General features: G+C 37.9%; 1 protein-coding gene across 4 annotated transcripts in view; it reads right to left on the bottom strand.

Moving 5' to 3' along the window:
- Positions 1–5,664: 5,664 nt before the first annotated feature.
- LOC111224262 (myocyte-specific enhancer factor 2C-like) overlaps positions 5,665–13,709 on the bottom strand; it is a 41,680-nt gene continuing 33,635 nt past the window's right edge. For all 4 annotated transcript variants that reach the window (XM_022748681.1, XM_022748684.1, XM_022748682.1 and 1 more), the window contains 5 exons: positions 13,590–13,628; positions 12,146–12,312; positions 11,244–11,373; positions 11,026–11,149; positions 5,665–10,248 (listed from right to left, as the gene is read on the bottom strand). In XM_022748681.1, coding sequence (XP_022604402.1) covers positions 9,897–10,248; positions 11,026–11,149; positions 11,244–11,373; positions 12,146–12,312; positions 13,590–13,628 — 812 coding nt within the window. In that variant the 3' untranslated portion in view covers positions 5,665–9,896. The remainder of the gene's footprint in view (positions 10,249–11,025; positions 11,150–11,243; positions 11,374–12,145; positions 12,313–13,589; positions 13,629–13,709) is intronic.

The following is a 13,709-nucleotide window of genomic DNA, read 5'->3' as shown; positions in this document are numbered from 1 at the left end:
TTTTTTTTTTAAGTATATTTTTTGGGCTTTTATGCCTTTAATGGACAGCACAGTGGAGAGTGACAGGAAACGGGGAGGCAGAGAGAGGGGGAATGACATGCAGTGAAAGGCCGTCCGATGCGGGATTCGAACCCGGGCCGACTGCATCGAGGACTGTAGCCTCTACACATGGGGCGCCTGCTTAAACCACTACGCTACACGACGCCCCTACTATGACGTTTTTATGACTTACTATACTATGTCGTTTTTTGACATTTTAGGCCTTATTTTACTATGATGTTTTTTTGACATTTTATGCCTTCTATACTATGTCATTTTTTTGACATTTTTTGCCTTACTATACTATGACATTTTTATGACTATTTTTGCCTTATTATACTATGACGTTTTTCTGACTTACTATACTATGACGTTTTTTGACATTTTAGGCCTTATTTTACTATGATGTTTTTTTGACATTTTAGGCCTTACTATACTATGTCGTTTTTTTGACATTTTTTGCCTTACTATACTATGACATTTTTATGACTTTTTATGCCTTATTATACTATGACGTTTTTATGACTTACTATACTATGTCATTTTTTTGACATTTTTTGCCTTACTATACTATGACGTTTTTATGACGTTTTTATGACTTACTATGCTATGTCATTTTTATGACTTTTTATGCCTTACTATACTATGTCGTTTTTTTGACATTTTTTGCATTACTATACTATGTCGTTTTTTTAAATTTTTTTCCTTAGTATACTATGACATTTTTATGACTTACTATACAATGTCGTTTTTTGAGATTTTATGGCTTACTATACTATGTCGTTTTTTGACATTTTAGGCCTTATTTTACTATGATGTTTTTTTGACATTTTATGCCTTACTATACTATGTCGTTTTGATGACTTTTTATGCCTTACTATACTATGTCGTTTTGATGACTTTTTATGCCTTACTATACTATGTCGTTTTGATGACTTTTTATGCCTTACTATACTATGTCGTTTTGATGACTTTTTATGCCTTACTGTAACATGACTTTTTATGCCTTACTATACTATGACGTTTTTATGACTTACTATACAATGTCGTTTTTTGACATTTTAGGCCTTATTTTACTCTGATGTTTTTTTGACATTTTATGCTTTACTATACTATGTCATTTTGATGACTTTTTATGCCTTACTATACTATGACGTTTTTATGACTTTTTATGACTTACTATACCATGTTGTTTTTTGACATTTTATGCCTTGTTTTACTATGATGTTTTTTTGACATTTTTTGCCTTACTATACTATGTCGTTTTTTTTACATCTTTTGCCTTACTATACTATGACGTTTTTAAGACTTTGTATGCCTTACTATACTATGACTTTTTTTTTTAAATTTTTTGCCTTACTATACTATGTCGTTTTTTTGACAGCTTTTTCCTTACTATACTATGTTGTTTTTATGCCTTACTATACCATGTCATTTTTACGACTTTTTATGTCTTACCATACTATGACGTTTTTATGATTTACTATACTATGTCGTTTTTTGACATTTTATGCCTTATTTTACTATGATGTTTGTATGAGTTTTTATGCCTTACTATACTATCACGTTTTTATGACGTTTTATGCCTAACTATACTATGTTGTTTTTATGCCTTCCTATACTATGTCATTTGTATGACTTTTTATGCCTTACTATACTATGACATTTTTGTGACTTACTATACTATGACGTTTCTATGACTTTTTATGCCTTACTATACTATGTTGTTTTTATGCCTTACTATACTATGTCGTTTCTGACTTTCTATGCCTTCCTATACTATGACGTTTTTATGACGTTTTATGTCTTACTATACTATGTTGTTTTTATGCATATTGTAACATGACTTTTTATGCCTTACTATACTATGACGTTTTTATGACTTTTTATGCCTTGTACTGTCGCTTTTATGACTTTTTATGCCTCACTATACTATGTAATTTTTATGCCTTATTGTAATATGACTTTTTATGCCTTACTATACTATGACGTTTTTATGACTTTTTATGCCTTAGTATACTATGTCGTTTATGTCGGCATTATCCATTGTTTTTAGTCCTTACTATACTATGACATTTTTTCACATTTTTTATGCCTTTAAAAATATTCATGCACTTACAAGGAAGTGGATATCCCAGGTTGAAATCCATTGTCATCATTTCACAGTATGAGAGTATGACTACTTTCATAGGAAAGCCAATTCCAGTTTTGATCCACTGCACATTCAGAATTGGCAGCTCTGCAATTCTTCTTTAACATGAAAATGTGTTTACGAGGGCTTTGTGCCTCTTTCAGCTCCAGAGTTTTACCTTGACTCATAATTACACAACGCTCACACATACCAAGACACACACACACTCAAAGAACAAAACACACACAATGATGAGAGGTCACATGAATAATATTTTGGCTCCTACTGTACAGGCTGCTTCTGTTCGGCTGATAAACAGAAACTGGTTTGAACTGGATGACGAGACACAGGCTCAGACAGAGTGCAGACGGACGGACAGACGAAGACAGATCAGCATCACGTTTTTAAAAGGAGCTGCTCGTGTTGCCATGGAAGATAAAGCTTCTTTTGTTTTTACCGCTGATGTTAAACGTGTCGTTGTTTTTGTCTAGAATTTCTAAATTGTTGCTCTGTGAGACACTTGATCCTTGGGAAGGTGTTGGAATAAAAGACACAACAACACATGTAGGTCATATTTACTAAAGTTGTATTTGCCTGGGAATAGTTCAAAAGTTCGCTGGTTAACATGCACATACACATGCACATTCATCCAAGCAGTCATGCACACACACACCACAAACACACACAAATGCAAGGTACATCTCAGGCATTTGGGCCGACGGCCAATTCACAGGGTGTCCTTGACGACTTCTAAACACAGCTCAGGTTTTGGTGGCTGCACTGGCGGCGTGTGGATCGGCTGTTTCTGAACCAAAAAAAATCTTTATTCCAAGTAAATGAAGAAGGTGCACAAATAAAAAGGAAACATGCATGTACATGTCTGGGTCTGGATGTTATTGTGAACAGAAGTTTTAATTCATTCCCTCTAATCACAAACTGCTTCAAATGTGAAAACTGTCTGAAACCTTCGCCCTTTATCCCGGCATCCTGTTCATCTGCCGACAGCCAGCCAACAATCTATGGGCATTACCCAGACTGCCAAAAATAAACACGAGCTGTCTGCGTTCACGTGGAAGCTGCCAGACAGAATTTATGAGCGGTTTGTACTTGAAAACCTCTGTAAGAAAACAATTCGTCCTCACAGTGATGAGCATAACAAACCACAGCCACAACAGGGACTGAAGTCAAGACAAGCAGCAGGATTCAAAATACAGTTTCCCGTTAAATTTGAAGGATAATATGAAATTATTTAAATACAGAATCTGTCTGATCTGAGTTTGTACTTTAGCAAAACTTGAGCTAAATGCTAATAATACAGGTGAGTATAACAAGTTTATTCTTTAGGATAAAACCCCTAGAGATGAACCATCTCGTTTTCGAGGGGGTCCGAACAAATATTACAAACAAACAGGAAAACACAACAAAACAAAACAACAAACACACAACAGTTACTAACACAATAAATAAACAAACATTAAAAAAAACTACAATGGTGAACACAACCACTAGACGGTCATAGAGAGGCCGTGAGCAAATGCATGCTAACTAGCATAAAACTAACATACTACTGTGTTTCGTGTAATGTACACAAATAAAATAATCAGGAACATGAACGAGATGAAGACACGCTGTATTTAAACTTGTGAAATGTTATTATGATTCTTATGTTTGAAGGAAAGTTTTGCCTTAAACATTAACACTATTTTTCCAATTGCTTTTCCGACTATAGGGATGGAGAAGTGTGTTTCCCATGTTCACCATCTCAGTTTAGCACAATGCTTACATTAGCTAATCAAGCCTACACTCAGAGGACAGCTGAGGCAGAATGTCATCTGTTTCGAAAGTATTTATCTGTGTGCCGCATGAAACGTCCATTCTTATTCATCCTGAGGGGAAACGTTTGTGTCAGTCAGTTCAGCAGATGTTGAGACAGATTCACAAAGATAGACTTTAAAGATCTAATAGTCAGACTTCAGATAAACGTCTGAATTCATCCAGTGCACAAAGCAGTTTAGTTCTTGACTATCCAAAGCCAGACTGTGTTACAATGAATTCTGGGTAAATTAAGTAATTTTTCTAAATAAAAAATCTTAAAAACTGAAATACTCCAGTTTCTCTGAGCTGCTGCTGCTGCACGATTATCAGATGAAAACTGTGATTTTCCAAACAGCGTGTGCAGTTCTCAGCAGTGATATGAGCACGTCTCTTTGTATGAGCACAAATATCTGTATTGCATTCGCCTCTTATCTGTCGTTTCTCAAACACACTTCCACCACAGAGGTGAAGCAGAGTCGACTGGACAGACATCAGAGAGCGACCACAGGCCTGTGGTGCAGGAGGACGGAGGTGACAGAAGACTGTGAGTCACTGTGGTCAGACGGAGACGTGGACGGTCAAGTGTAAAGTCAGTTCCAGCTTCTCCACTGTGAGCGTTCGCTGCTTTTCTCTGACTTCAGTCTAATGTTGTGAATTGTTGGTTAAAGAAACTGTAATGTTTCACAGTTTTCTGACATGTAATAAACCAAATGATTGATGAATAAATTGATTATTGGCAGATTTATCTATAATGAATACGAACATTAGCAGGTGCTGCCATGTAAAGTTTTACAGATCAGCTGATGTTCTGCTCGTCACTCACTACAACAGCAGGAGCTGAGTAAGAGGAACGTGGTGAGAGTTAAGTCTGTGGCGCCCTCTGGCGGTGAGTCTGGCGCTGCAACACATCTCATAATAGATGCTGCAGTTTACAGACGAATATAGAACAGACAGTAGTTCTTCTCTAAATGCTAAATTAATTAAATATAAGCAGCCATGCATTCTTTTCTTTTTTTTTTTTTTATAATTTACAACTTAAACGACAAACAGATTTCTTTTCCTCTACGAACTTCTAAAGAACAACTTCAGTACAACGTCAGTACACAGAAACGTACTGAAATCATGTTATTTACAAATTACTTTCAGTTGATTCTAATGTGATGGTGCATTTTTTTTGCTTATATAAATCAAAGTACAGTAACAAGCCATTTTCATTCAGTAAAATAACATGTTTTAAGTCCTTGTCTGTTTCTGTTTCCTGCAGAAGTTGTTTGTATTTTTGCTAAAAATCTCTTCCATGATATAAAAACCAAAACAGCCTTTAAAACAACCACAGGAAACTGAAGAAGCAATGATGACAGACCACACAGACGTTTGTAACAGAGCCTGTATATTTAAAGTTTTTTTTTTTTCTTCTGCAAAATACAAATACTACCACATTTCTGAGTGAGGGAATCTCTGTACATGATCTGCGACAACAGAGGTGCACTTAATTCTTCTTCTGAGAATCATTGTCTCCAAGTGGCGACAAAGGCCAGCTTATGCCGCTAACAATCTCTTATTGTATCTGACTTGCAGCTACTGAAGCTCTCGTGCATGTAAAGAGGAGAGTGGACATTTACAGTGCAGAGGACATTCACTGATGTCGCCAAATAAAAACAACATGAAATCTTTTCATCAGGGTTTTTTTTTTTTTTTTTTTTTTTCTTCAGTGGGCGACAGATTTGGCAAAAGTCCAGGCAGTTACCGCTTAAAGAATCAAACCAAAAACACAGATATACAAGGTTCTTCACACTTTGGTTAGTTTACACTCCACGTTTTCTTTGTGTGAGCTCTCCACCTCCACCCGCTGACCCACCTGGAGCCTGAGGACGAGCTCCTGGCCCTCCTGTCGGCTGTGCTAGCACTGAGCCGGGTGTGGTGCGGTAAATCTGAGCCGGAGGCGACCAACCCGGAGACTACAGTCATCATAAAAGAAAAGGAGTGCAGGAGAAAACATATCTGGGCTCTGCCCTTTTTTTTGTTTTTGTTTTAACAGACATCATTTAGCAGTGCCTTTCAAACTACAGCAGCTACAGGGGTTTGAACTTGTGAATTTAGGGGCACGTACAGTGCAGACCTGTGGCCGAGGGTTTGAGCTCCAAATATACAGTTCTTCAACCAAAATATTCAAATGTGAACAACCCTTAGCCACTTCTGTCTCTTTAAAAACAATAAAACAAAGTGTGGATATCACTCAGCAGACTCTAAACTACTGTGTTCAGCCTCTGATTGAAGCTGGTGTCAGACCCGGTTCAGGTTCAAGGCACAAATTATTCTAAGTGTCCACAAACGCAGCACGAATATGAAGCAGTGGAAAGTAACTCAGTCTTGAATTTAAAGGTACTTGTACTTTACTTGAATATTTCCATTTTATACTACTTTTATACGTTTGGGAAATATTCTGCTTTTTACTGCACAACATTTTTCTTACAGCTGTAGTAACTTGTTATTTTTTCAGGTTAAGATTTTACATTCAAAAAACATAATACACATAAAATACAGGTATAACAGTGATTCCCAACAACCTTCTTTTCCTTGTGATCTCTTACAACAAGATGAGGTCAGAACCTTGTACATGTCTGGACCGCCTGTGGTCAAATCCTGATTTTATAACGCGACGTCGTCCGACCACATCACCAAACACGTAAACTAAAGCCGTGGCACTCGGCTGATCAATGGTGGAAATACGATCAGTCAGTCAGTCAGTCAGTCAGGGACATTCCAGATTAAAGGGTTGGCCCCGCTGTTGGAGTCCAGACAAAAACAGTGTCTAGTTGTTGAGCTGTTGGTTTTATTTAAATTACTGTTTGAGGCCCAAAGAAAAAAAAAAATTATATATAAAAGTCTAAAAACTGGCTCATTAAAATTGTTGTACTGGCAGTTTTACTTAGTAAATGATCTGAGTATTTCTTCCACCATATATATTATATTATTATATTTTAATATAATATTTGATAATCAGCACACAGTAATTGCAGGACGTGGAAACCAGCTGATTGTCCTTTGTGCTCTGCGAGATGATGTTGGGTCTGACACCAGCTGATCAGCAGACTTTACATTTTTTACTTGGGGTAAATGATTTAAAATCTCCCTGAATGTTTGTTAGAAAATATTTTTCTTCCTGCCTTTATGTCACTGTTATTAAATAGAGCTGCAGACATCCAAAAATATCAATTTGATATAATAAGGAAGGAAAACTTTTTTAAAAACATAACACTATAAAGTTTGTGCAGCAAAGCATCACTGTCCCGGTGGATATGGCTTTTAGAAGTGCAATCCTCACTCTGACTGCTAAATCCTGCCACAGCTGTTAGCTGCACATAAGCTGCACATGCTAACTCTCTCTGTGCATAATTCACCACTCAAGTCTTTTGACACATGAATCCACAGACGCTGTGTTTGTTGCAGGTCGTGTCGTATGGAAGCAAAGAAAGGCCATAAATATAAATTATTCTTAAAGCAAACTGTGAAATATAACCACTACAGAATATTTAATAGTGAAATTAAATACAATTACATTTAAATATTCTAATTGAAAATCCGTCTGTGTGAATTTATGACATTTTAATTTGAAACTTCCGGAAGGTCGTTTCACGTTTTGTAAATTTAGAAACTACAGCTTTTTTTGGGTCATGTGACATGAACATGGACATTTAATCTTGAATTTTAGCATCTGACATTAAAACAAACTAAAGCTGAAATGATTAGTTGGTTCATCTTTTGGAAATATCATACAGATGGTTTTCAAAGTTAAACATTTCAATGCTTCAAATTCAACAAATTTCTTAAAATTTACATACACTCTATGATGTGATATTAATATTAATGACCATCATTACTTAAAAAAACAAAACATCTTTAACATTCATTTATTGATAATTTCCCTTTTTTCAATCCTCACTACTTTCTTTATTTCGTAATTTTATATCCCTTATTATTAATAACTGATTAAAAGGTTTGTTCATTTAGTTCATGAATATGTTGGTATAACTGTGTCTGTGCATTTATGTATATGTATCTTGGAATTTATAATATCTGTATTTTTAATGTACAAAGACATTAATTTCTAAAATAAAAAATACAAGTATTCAGCAGTGGTTAATTTCCACAGTTATTATTATTATTATCTTTGCTTCCACACGTTTTTTTGTATCTGGACTGAATCATTTTTTCTACGATGGCTCTGAAAGTTTTTCACTAACTCTGAAATTTGTCCGAAGCTTGTTTTCTATGCAACCTGTTGCAAATAAGTTTCTACTCACTCACATGAAAACTTCCTGTCACCATTTCTCTCCTCACCTCTACATTCCTCCCTCTCTCTCTCTCTCTCTCTCTTACTGTACGTACTCATGCTCCCTTTCTCTTTTATTTTCCATCCTTTACCTTCCATACATTAATATGTTAAATGTGCTTTTATGTTTGTATGTGCGCAAATATGTTGAACCTGCAACAGGGCATGTGCGGCGGTGAAACGCCTGCTCATGGCTCCAATGATCCACGTTACTAAACTCACCAGTAGCTTCAGCGTTCAGAGTACCAGACTTCTTCACTTTGACCTTTATGTTAGTTTGCATACATGTGCACATACATGAATGTGCTTTTAACTTAACCCCCCCCCAGAACACACACAAAACAAACATCACATGTACAACAACCAACGACCCCTCCAGCCTCTTCAGTACATGTTCATGTGAACGACTCCTGGACCATCAGACCGCTGAGAAACAGGCCTGAGAACATATGTGTCAAAAACATCTCAGTAAAAATATAAGAAGTTTCAAATGATGATGAATATTACCCATCATGCATTCTGTTCAGGATTATATACGCTACAAATTACTGCAGCGTGCGAGAGGTGATGACTGTTAACGTCACACCTGCTGTTTGGTGCAGGTGTTTATCTGATGCAGGATAAACATCACGTATTAATCCTTTCAAAATAAAACATCATTTCCAGCTGGACTTTGTTTCTCGTCGTGCCAGTTTTATTTAGGGACATGTGATTTGTTTTGTTTTTTTTTAAATCTTATCTTCCACATTAAATAATAATGCATCAAAATCAACATTTCCCAGACTCTGATAATCCCAAAAACAATTTTTTCACTTACACAAAACCTATTTTTATATTTTACTTTTTGTCAGATTAAATGGACGAGAAATAACTGTGTTAATTTGTGTTTGTTAGGGTTGTCGTTAGGGGGATTTTGTTACTTTCAGACAGAACCAAGCTAACAGTTTCCCCCCGTTTCCAAACTTTATGCTAAGCTAAGCTAAACTAAGCTAAGATAAGCTAAGCTAAACTAAGCTAAGCTAAGCTAAGCTAACTGGCCTCTAGCTGTAGCTTCATATTCAGTTAAGGGTGATATGGATCTTATCTAACTCTTATTATTCCTTCACTGCACTGCAGACGTGTTTTTTCCGGCTCTGTTCTGCCTCTGGATGTTTCAGAGATAACTGCGTCTGTGTCGCTGTTAGCGTTTCCTGTTTCTCACAGTTCGTAACAACACACGACTGATATCAACAAACGTTAATAAGACGAAGATTCATTCATTATCAAAACTCCTAAATTCTCCTTTTTACTGAGATTTTTTTGACTCAGTTTTGAGTTTTCATCTCTTCCAGGTTTGGACTCGGGTCCCGGTCTCCAGGAGTCGTCCCCTAGTGTACGAGTCTCGCTACAGTACATGTAGTAAATACAGCAGAGCGTCACTGTATCAGCGACACGGCCCCCCCTCACGTACATGTTACCATTACACATATAGCACACCCACTCAGTACAAGAAGAATATGATGATAATAATAATAATAATAACACTATAAGGTAACTTTCCTAACATCCCTTCCCCTCTGCTCGTGGACCCGCCCCCCATCATGTCGCCCACCCCTCCGATAGCCTCATGCGTTTGACTGACGGGCTGTGGCGCTCCTCCTGACCGGACAGGGGTCGCAGGAGGAAGCTGTCGTTGCAGTGGTGATCCTCGCGGTCCTCGCTGCCCTCGTACGAGCTCCCGCAGCTGGACGCGCTGTCGCCAGGGGAGCGGCCCGCCTCGTTGGGACCCCGGCCAGAGGCGGAGTATCCGGCTGTGGTCACGCCCCCTCCGAGTACTCCTGCACCGACCATGCCGACGCCCCGGTCTCTGGGGGGAGAGGCTGGCTCGGACTTGATGTGCAGGTTCTGATGGGCGGAGGGGAGGTTCAGGTTCGAGTTCTGACACAAGTTCCTGTAAGAAAAGAGGGAGGAGTCTCAACCCGGATCAACACTGAGGGTTTATCAATCCTGATCATTGATTAACCTGCAAGATTTATCCTCACACTTCACAGATCTGACACTGAAGTCCTGGGCGACTTCGTCCAGAAAACTTTATTCAAAGGAGACGACAGTGACATTAAACTGAACTCACTTTTCCAGCTGTTTATCAAGATAAAGGCTCCTGAATTTCTTGAGTTCCTGTTCTTTATTATTTTACATCTAAAGTTATTTTAGTTATTATCTGCATTTGATTTGTTCAGTGTTTTTTTCTTTTGTTTGATTTTAATAATTGTTTGTTTTATTTGTTCTTTCTGTGTGTTGGACGCCAGGAAGAACAACAACCACTGTGTGTAGCTAACGGGGATCACGATTAAGAAATAAATAAAGACATACATTTAGAGACTGCGCTAGTTTAAAACAAACTAATTATTTTGATTATAAAATGAGAGAAAACCAATAAAATTTAAAGAAAATGAAGAAAAAGGAGGAATGTGAAAAGTCATTGTAGTTCAGTTACAGCTGGTGGATTCATGGCTCAGCTGGAGGGGGAAAATGTGTAGACCACTTTGTAATGTTGAATAAACAAACAAATATGAGAAGCTGTGATCAGGAGGACAAAAAGGAGGGAAAACGTTTGGCTGATTTACTTAAAATATGTGTTTTATATAAAGAGCAGGTTCAATAAGACGTTTTCATTCTGCTGTGTTGAATTCTTTTCTACTCTATAGTGTTTGTCACAGGCGCTCACCCCATGTGTCCGAGTGCTGGGTGCTGCAGGTTCTGGATCTGCTGGTGCTGCCAGCTCGTCACTGATCCCAGACCAGAGCTTCCGAATCCAGACAGAGAGGACAGGTCGGTCCCCAGGCAGAACTCTGAGGGAAACACACAGAGAAAATCCTCCTCGTTAACCAGATCCTGTACGAGGCGGCTCCCCGTCTGCAGCGGCTTCCTGTCTGTGAGACTCACCTGTGCCATAAGAAGAGCTGAGCGTCGACGGGTACCCGCCCATCCCCTGCCCAGGTAGAGTCGGAGCAGCGATGGAGACGGAGGGAGTCGACAGCGTCTGAGCGGTCTGAGAGTGATTTATTCTCTGGTTCTGCAGAAACAAAGAAAAGGAACATCTATAAGATCCAGAAACCATCTCAGTGTAGTTTTACATCTCCTCTCTCAGGCTTCTCTCTGGAGCTCTAGTAACAACAGGTCTGTGAGCCAATCAGAAGAGAGGAGGCTCCAATAAATCCAATAAAAATACAGCAGATTTCAGGTAAAAACACTCAGAGAAACCAAATCCTGTAAAGGTTTGGATGGTGGGTCCAGGTGGGCGGGGCTTGGTGACTGCTTTGTTGTGACATCACAAAGTTCCAGAAGTCCTGACGGCTGGTTTTAAGGCTCAGTTTCTGAATACAGGCTGTGTGCATTTCTCTGTGGACTGAGGCTTTGATACTTTCACAGTATTAATATAGAAGCTAGAGCTGATCTATAATCACACTACTACTTATTGTTTGTACCATAACAAAAGATTTGTCACTCAAATTTAAACACAGGGAGGGAGTTCAGCAGGAGACAGAGGGAAACAACAACAGCTCCTCAAACCAGAAAAGAAAGTAATTTATCAAAACCTTTGTCTTTGTTTCTGTTGGTGCAAAATGTTGAATTATAAGATGCATAAAATCTGTAACATAGTGAAGGTCATTCAGCACTGAACAGCACCGGATTTAACAGCTTCTACTTACCAACATAAAGTCAAAGTCCTCACACTGCAGAGCAGCATTAAAGCACAAACTCAAATTATTCCATGATTCATAACAAGAGAAATCAACACAATCAAAGTGACATGAAATAAAAGCTGGAGCGGCAGAGACACTCACTATAGTCGGCATGTTGTTGCACTTGTTGGAGGGGGGCATCAGAGTCCGGAGGTCGGGCTTGCGGCTCATGCTCATCTGAGGAGGACTCTTGTCCTGCAGGTTTTTGGAGACTCCTCCAGGAGACAGGAGGCCGGGGGAGGGGCAGTGGCCGCTGTAGCTGCCGTTTCCTGGGGAGGGACACGAGTGGAAACACAGCTTTTATTATTATGCACTAATATCTAATTTTATCTGTTTTATTTCTCCATTTCATGTTTTTAGTTTTATTAATTAAATGTTTCACATTATTTATTGTGGTATATTTATTGCTGTTACTTTGTCAGTTTTGTTCTTACTTTTTTGTGATTTTTATTATTTTCTTCATATTTTATCAAATTATTTCTCTGTCATTAATATTTTATTGATCGCTCTGCTGATTAGTTTCACAATTAATCGTTTGATCTATAAAGAATTATAATTATAATAATACAGTCCAGGGTGACGACCAACGATCCAACAACGGTTATAAATCCTGACATTTAAGAAACTGGAACAGGAGACTTTTTTGTTAAATAAAAAATGATTTAATTAATGAAAAGATTCTGAAAAAGTGTCATTGATCAATTACTGAACAAATGAGTTTGTTAACTCGATCATGATTAATGATCACTGTGGTGCTGCTATCTCCATCAGGACTTCCTGTATAACAGACTTTTAAAACAACTGAGGCCTTTTCATGGTTAAATAAAGATGTATAGAGTTTATATCAAAGCTGCAACTAATGATTATTCATTATCAATTCTTCGATTAATCGTTTGATGTATAAAATGTTCATCAGAATTTAAAGAAATCTAAAGAATGTTTGACATTTTACTTGAAAGTGACTCGATTCACTGATCATTGAAATAGCTTCAGGTTAATCAGTAATTTGTCATATTCTGTCAATAGAGTAATCAATTAATCAACTACTTTACTTGGTGAGTGGTTTATTGAATCTGTTCTGTGGCTCCTGCAGCCACTGAACAGATGAATTTTACAGGGATGTGACACAGAAACTTTCACAGCTGCCGTTTTCTATATTTATTTGTAATATTTCTATTTATAAAAATATATTTGATATTGATTTTATGTCCTTTAATGAATGACTATTGATTGTTGCTGTCCGATTGTTGACTTGTCTGTAAAGTAAATTTCCTTCGTGATAATAATAAAGTTCTTTTTCTTCTCTTCTGAATATGGAAATAGTGACAGTGACCGGAGGAACTCACCCACACTGGAGACCACGGTCAGCTCTGAACCCATCAGTCCTACAGACAGAAAACACACCGTCAGACATCAGACGTCTCTCACACACACACACACACAATTGTTGACTTGTCTGTAAAGTAAATTTCCTTCGTGATAATAATAAAGTTCTTTTTCTTCTCTTCTGAATATGGAAATAGTGACAGTGACCGGAGGAACTCACCCACACTGGAGACCACGGTCAGCTCTGAACCCATCAGTCCTACAGACAGAAAACACACCGTCAGACATCAGACGTCTCTCACACACACACACACACACACACACACACACACACACACAC

Source organism: Seriola dumerili, unplaced genomic scaffold (genome assembly GCF_002260705.1).
Source record: "Seriola dumerili isolate Sdu_G_001 unplaced genomic scaffold, Sdu_1.0 BDQW01000128.1, whole genome shotgun sequence".
In the NCBI taxonomy this organism is placed as follows: Eukaryota; Metazoa; Chordata; class Actinopteri; order Carangiformes; family Carangidae; genus Seriola; species Seriola dumerili.
Note: the sequence above shows the minus strand (reverse complement) of the source record. Positions and strands in the feature narration are given on the sequence as shown.